The following is a 7159-nucleotide window of genomic DNA, read 5'->3' as shown; positions in this document are numbered from 1 at the left end:
TGGAGAAACTGACAGAGATGAATAAACAACAAAGACTGTGAAGTTTGTTTTGTGGCATCTGACAAGCGGTGATGCAAGAGTGTTGTGATGATTTTTAATTACAATGCTTCATTCTACAACATGTGGCGTCTTCTGAAGCTACAAGCAGCACAAACCAAAGGAGATTAATTTGCTTTCATTGCGATCATGCGTAGTTGTTACAGACGATGTACTGTATGTACCAGAGAGCCAGAGGATAAGATAAACTACACATACTGTATGAGGACAATGGTATTGCGATATTTCTGACAAAATATTGCTATAGCTGGATTACTCTAAAACTCTGATCTGATATGGCTTTGGCAGTAAATTTGATTTAACCTTTGGGCGTCTAAACTGCTGCAAAACATCACACCGTGAAAGGGAGAGAGAAAGAGAGGAGGGGGAGGTCAGGAGATCTGGGTGATTGACAGACTTGACTTTTTACAAATGTGGTTTGATGAATTGGATTCCAGTCTCTTGCTTTGATTGGAGCATATTTACAGTGAATCTTTATTTAGACCTGCCCAGCCATCACATTTTTGTATTACAATGCTGTTGGAGCTGTCACACCTCAAAGGGAAGTCGTCACGTGCCACATGTTCTGTATGGGTGGGTTGTTACTGCACGGCCCTGTGAGTGTGTATACATGGGCATGAATCACAAAATGTGTCAGTGAGTCAACATCAACAATTATTTTAATCAACATTAGGTTCGTGGAATTGATATTGTTATGATGGACCATCTGTTTTGTCACATTTTTCATGAAATACAAACAATATTCATTCAGTTTGATGTCAAAAAGGATGAAAGTTTACCTTCGCCACTCTCTGCAGATATTTCTCCTGGGACAGATAATATGGATGACAGACCATGTGAAATTGCTGCTTGGTGTTATTCCCCTCCCATATGTCATATATTAAACAGATGGTTCATAAGTGCAGAATTTCCATCTCACTGGAAACACATCATCAATTTTAATGGCATCAGTCATTAATTTGCTGGTTGCTTGAAGGTGCTTTACACCTTTGCCTTTCTCTCTGATAAGAAGTGTCTCAAAGAAGGTGGGAAGTATTTAACAATGGTAACTTCTCTGTTGTAGGGTGGCCTCGGTCCATTTCATGACTGTTTTTTTAACAAATAATTTGTTCCTTGTTTTAGAAATCCTTATTAGTTCACGATACTTTAGCAGTTTAACTATAAATTGTATATCACTGGGTCAATAAAAACTATGATTTTATGTATGCTTACATTTAAAGGGACAACGAGGAGTTTTGGAAAAGCGAAGCGCACCGTAGAATTCTTCGACTGGCGCAAGACGGACTCAATTTTCATTCATCAAGAATTAAAGTCAGAGGTTCAAAGAGGTTCAGTTACCGCCGTAGTTCCGACCATAAACAGCAATACGGCGGCGTTATTCTCATGAGCGTCTGCGAAACCGAAAGTTATACCCCTTTCCCACTGGTCAAAAAACCCGTTTAAACCCGCTAACAATCGGCTTTTGGTGGCAGTGGGAAAGGCACAACGAGCCGCGTCGACGCTGGTCAAACGACTTGGCAAGCGACGCGGGTTAAAATCGCCTTTAATCGGCTCGGCTCCGAACGGCTTGCAGTGGGAACGCCAGACCAGTCTGACCCCCCCAGCACTCATTTTGGTCAATGGGAAAGGGGCCAAATGCCCAAAGGTCGACCCGCGTTTAAAAAACCCGCGTCGACCCGCTAATTTTAGTGGGAAAACGGCTTAAGGAAACGCTGGTCGGCTCGACCAGCATTTCCACCATTAATTAAAATAATAACGATAGAGACAAAACAATATATTTATCGAAAATGGAGCCATTAACAAGTGTGGGTAGCGTAGATTCATCCACATTAACGTGAGACTTTTTTTATAACCAAATAGAAACTCCTCGTTGTCCCTTTAACTATAAATTGTATATGACTGGGTCAATAAAAACTATGATAAATGATAAATGAAACTGGGGAGAAATTATCCAATAGCCCCCAGCTTTGCTTTTTTTTTTTAAATACAAGACTGGATCAAATAAATCAGATCAGTAGCCTGATCAACACCTGTCCCTGTTGCTGCGTATTGACAGATACTGTTGAGAAAATGGGAAAGGTCACTCGACTCACTCCTATCAGTTGGAAAGGTTTTTACTTTTCTAAGCGCAGTAATGACAAGTGACAAGTGTAATCAATTCATTAGTGCTGAGTCATCTTGTGTATTGTTCAGAGATATGATTGCCGGCTATAATGAAGAGGATCTCAATAAACTTCAATTAGCGTGAAACAAGTCTGCTACTTGTTGCCAGTTGTTCACATCGTAGTCAGTTGGTTTAGTTATCCCCGCAGACATGACTAACATTTTAAATACATACAGAGCCTCTGTGGGATGGATCTAATTAGTAAACAGTACCGAAGAAATAGAGATGCACGATAGACTACACTATGCCAGGGTTGTTTGTTATAAGATATGATTTGTTTGTGCTTGTTTGGCACTCTCTCTGCCTTTATTTTTGAGATCTTACATGAGGTACTTTGAATCATTTATTAAGGTTATTTGTTTTATCTTTACATTTTTGGGGAAAACAACAGCTAATGAATAAATAAATATTAATGATCCCTGGAGGATTTACAAAGCAAAGTAAACCATCACATTTTCAATCTTTGTTTTAGACTCAAAGAGGAAGAAAATATAAGACCTTTTAGTGAATATTCTGCATTTCCAAAGGGCCATTTGGAGTTATGCAATCTGTGACCTTTTAAGTGTGTCATGGAAAAATATTAAGTAAAATATTAACACCATTATATAACTTCCCAGCAGAGGAAGTCATATCTCCAGTCTTATCTTTTTCATCATTAGTATTTATAGTACTATTGAATCACTATTGATCAATTTATGGTATTATAGTCCAGTGTGCTGTTCTGGTGCACAGACTAACCATAAGAAATGGTTTTAATATAGCCCACTGAGCCTTAAGAAACTGTGAGCAGCAGGTGTTTGTTCATCTTAGGTCTAGGAAAACAACATTAACTTCACTATAACAGCAAAACCATGATATTTCATGTATCAGGAGTATTTTTCTTGTTCTCTGGGAACAAATACTTACAGGAAACAAGGTGTGTCTCACGTTCTCTCATAAAGTCATTACAAGTTATGGCTCACCTGGAAATGAAGCTGAATTAGGGGCCTGTTCCTCCCACTGACCTGCAGATATAAAGAATCAAGACTGCTTACATAGTCTTCACACGCTTTTGGAGCTGCAGAAAGACCGAACTAAACAACAGACATACAGAATGAATCTTCTCCTTGTGATGGTTGCTTTGGGGCTTGCAGGTAGATATTTAGCATGCTGTGTCTAAAATAAATACAATTAATACTAGAAGAGTCTTTGTTTGAGTTTCTGTTCTCATTATTGTGTTGCAGGAGCATCTCCCCTGAGCTACAACAAGGAATGTCAGCCTCACTCCAGACCCTGGCAGGCCCATGTAGGATCATGCAGTGCAGCCCTCGTTGACAAATGGTGGCTTGTGACCTCTTTTAGCTGTGCAATGAAGTAGGTGTTATTTATTTTTCTAATTCATTGTTAATGCCAAATGAAAACTTTCTGTTGATTTCAAATTAAAATCTGTATAGGTTTCTTTAAAGGCTGTCACAGTTTGGAGAGTCATTCAAAACAAAAGTTTATATGTAAAAAGCTGCTTTTTGTTTTGAATAAGCATAATTTTCATCTTAATAGCAGCACTTTAGTTTAATGGACACCCAATTCCCCCCAGACTACAGCAGTTAAATCACATTTGGGCTTGGTAAAACCTGGCTGGAGTGCTTGATATATTCTGCTTTGTTCAAAATTCAACCATTATTATTTCAATCTTGCATTTTTTTTCAATCTTTAATTCAATTGCTGAAGCAGTTTCTCTTTACCTTCGGCTGCATTCTGTTTTGTTTTTTTTTCAGTTTTTTTTAATCAAAAGTGACTCATGAAGAACGTTGCATGATTAATGATGGTTAAGAAATAATATCAAGAAAGTATACCATAATAATCTGTCAGTGGACATGACTACTGCAAAGTCCAGTTGCATCCCTTCAACCAGTCTTCTCTTGCATCCTTGCAGTCTTGGTAGCGGTGCCATTGCATCTCTTGGGGACCATGATGTGACTGTAGAAGAGGGACATGAGCAGCACATTCCCACTAATGGGGTGGTCTACCACAGCCCATACCGCTCACCATTGCACAGCCTGGCAATGGTACGTCTGTCCAGGCCAGCTGTCTTCAACAAGTACGTCCAGCCCATCCCTCTGCCCAGTCGCTGCCCACGGCCTGGAGAGACCTGCTCTGTCAGCGGCTGGGGCACCACCACCTCAAATCAATGTAAGTGAATTTAAATGTGCTACTGTGGCTTTCACAGCTCATTAACTTGTAACCACATTAGAACTTTGTGTAATTGCAGGATAAACCAGTGTCGCCTAATCCAGTCCTCAAACATCCTCTGCCCTACTAAATTTTTACTCCAGCTTTCCTCTGAGTATCCGCTAAAGGCCCCCCGAGCTTCAACTGTAAACAAACCGTTCTCATTAACACAGATTGTGTGTAACTTTTAAAAAAGCAGTTCAACATTTTGGGGGAAATAACCACGTATTCACGTTCTTACAGAGAATTTGTTCTGATAAAATAAATAAGGTATTACTTTTTAATTAGTGGGCTTTAGAAGTGTTGGCAGGGGGATTTTGTGAAGGCGGATTAGGCTAGCTTCATGTTTGGCACCTCAGTGTGAGAGTGGGATCAATCGTTTCTTCCAGCTGATAAATACATCGAGTGAATTTCTGTCCCAATACAAATCATTTTCTTAAACTTTGTTTTACTACATACCATAATCTAATGCATTTATCTCACCACCTTCTGCAGTGTGGTGAGATATGTATCAAGCCACCACTGTTCTTGCACTCTGCATGTTCATTCTTATGTGCGTACTAGTAGAATTCAGGGCACAAACAACACAGTGACACATGTTTTTGTACAGTGCAAACAAGGAGAAAAAACAAAAACATTGTGATTTTCAGGGCCAGGGACCGATAACCCGTGCTAACCTGTAAAAACTAACAAACAGAAAAAACAAACACCATGAACAGACAGGGCAAGCTATGAGAGAACTGAAGGAGTCTCAGCAATAATTACTTTAGACATGTTTATATATCCACACCTACAGGCAGGTAAAGGAGGCGTATGCACACAAGCATTTCTAAAGCTACTAAACTAACATTTGTTGTGCAACCAGAACCAGTAGCATTGCTTGCACATGCCTCTCATATCCTCTCCAAAACAAACACATGCAGTGCAAAAGTAGCATCGATGTCTTATGAGTATTTATCATACATTAACCTGGAGAGACACAGAATGAAGCAATATTAGTTTTTATACTTTCAGTATGACTGAAGGAAATGTTGGACTCTGACCAGCAGGTGGGCTTGTTCTTGTTGAAATGCTCATAAATATTCTGGTCAGTGCAGCCTTAACAAGACATGAACACTCAGTTTTAATAATGGCTAAAATGCTATTCTTTAATCAGAGTAGTTTGTAATTGCCTGTCAAAATGCTCAGTCAGTGATCAAGACTAATTAAAAGAGGAAGACGTTGAAAACAGTATTTACTCAAGGTTTAGACCTTATGCTCAAGTACAAGTGGTGACAATGCATGAAAATGGGAATTAATTTATATCTGCTGAAGGAAAGGAGGGAGGGAGGCTCTTGTCAAAAAATGAGAGGCAGATTGATGAGTGTTGGTTCTGAATATATCACAGTCACCCAGTTGTACTTGTGTTACAAATTCAGGTGAGATTTGAAGTACTTAGAATCTCAAAGAATCAGAATAATAACTCACACTCATTCTCTTCAAAACAGATGAGCCTAAACACCGTCTGAACTGTATAACTGTGCCTGTTCTGGATGACCGGACTTGTCAGAGCACTTTCACCAGGATGTGGTTTTGGAGCTACGGCATGATCTGCGCTGGTCAAGGAAACACAGATAACTGCATGGTCAGTATGGACACAACTCAACAGAGCTCTAGCTCATTATACCAATGCATTTTCATTTCATTTTAAAGGGATAGTTCACCCAAAATTCAAATTTCACTCATTATCTACTCACCCTCATGTCGACTTAGGTGAGAAGTTTCAGAGTCCTCCGTGCCTTCTCTGAGTTACAGCGGGGCTCGGCGCAGCACTGCATGTCCACACGACGGTTGCGAACGGGGCTCACTTTTCTCCGTCCAAAAAGACACACCAAAAAAACATCCAAATACCTCCATAGTGCTCGTCTGTAATGTCCCTCTTGTATTGAAGCCCCAACATGAGAAATTGTTCTGAAAAAAATTAAATACGTCTATATTTTTTTACAAATAAAATCTATTATTATTATTATTATTATTATTATTTTAAGCTTGTTTGTAGCGGAAGCTCCCAGCACTGCTCTTCCTGGTGCTCTTTGGGTGAACTATCCCTTTAATTCACTCGTTTGCATGCATTGCCCATACACAGCCACAGCAGTGTATCTGATTCTCTCCCATCTCCCCAGGGTCAAGATGGCAGTGTGATGGTGTGCGATGGCCAACTTCAGGGTGTGCAGTGGATCACCAGGGGCTGCAGGAACCCAGCTATACCCTCTGTCTATACCAAGCTGTGCTACTACAATAACTGGATCCAAAATGTGATCGACCGTAATCCGCCAACTACAACTGCTGCTACTAAGACAACAACAAGCAGCAAATTTACCCGAAGATAAAATGTAGCCATTGCTATAGACTTCTTGCTTCTGACCGCTTCACAGTCAAGGTTTGGTGCTTGAACTCATATTGTAGGAGTTGTCATTTAGGTAAATTCAGCAAGACACAATATTGCACTTATAGTGAAAGTAATACTCAGAGAATAACAGTCATCAGTACACTCAGCTGAAATAAAAGAACATGAGCTACAACACTTCATGTTTCATTCATGGACTTTAGTCTGCCCTTTACTCTGTGATTTCTTGTTCCTTGGCAAAACATTAGCTGCTGCTAATTGGCTCTGATGTTTTTCACACTAGACCATATGCGACCACGTATGTGATACAGTGATAGTGAATTAGACTCGACAGGAAATATTTC

At 39.8% G+C, this 7159-nt stretch overlaps 1 protein-coding gene across 1 annotated transcript; it reads left to right on the top strand.

Moving 5' to 3' along the window:
* Positions 1 to 3332: 3332 nt before the first annotated feature.
* LOC146971708 (trypsinogen-like protein 3) lies at positions 3333 to 6941 on the top strand. The gene is made up of 5 exons (XM_085802465.1): positions 3333 to 3354; positions 3445 to 3541; positions 4134 to 4390; positions 5917 to 6053; positions 6592 to 6941. Exons 1-5 carry the CDS (start codon positions 3333 to 3335, stop codon positions 6796 to 6798), a joined length of 720 nt encoding a protein of 239 aa, XP_085658591.1. The 3' UTR covers positions 6799 to 6941.
* Positions 6942 to 7159: the final 218 nt, after the last annotated feature.

Source organism: Trachurus japonicus, chromosome 16 (assembly GCF_045865225.1).
Source record: "Trachurus japonicus isolate A0001 chromosome 16, Traja_1.0".
In the NCBI taxonomy this organism is placed as follows: domain Eukaryota; kingdom Metazoa; phylum Chordata; class Actinopteri; order Carangiformes; family Carangidae; genus Trachurus; species Trachurus japonicus.
The sequence above is the reverse complement of the archived record's forward strand: the minus strand, read 5'-3'. Positions and strand labels throughout refer to the sequence as shown.

Bases quoted from the DNA above. Each gene is read 5' to 3' on its own strand.
- LOC146971708 (XM_085802465.1), top strand. From the start codon at position 3,333: ATGGTTGCTTTGGGGCTTGCAG. The intron at 3,542-4,133 runs GTGGCTTGTGAC...GCATCCTTGCAG, and splicing joins GCAGCCCTCGTTGACAAATG to TCTTGGTAGCGGTGCCATTG. The intron at 4,391-5,916 runs GTAAGTGAATTT...TCTTCAAAACAG, and splicing joins CACCACCACCTCAAATCAAT to ATGAGCCTAAACACCGTCTG.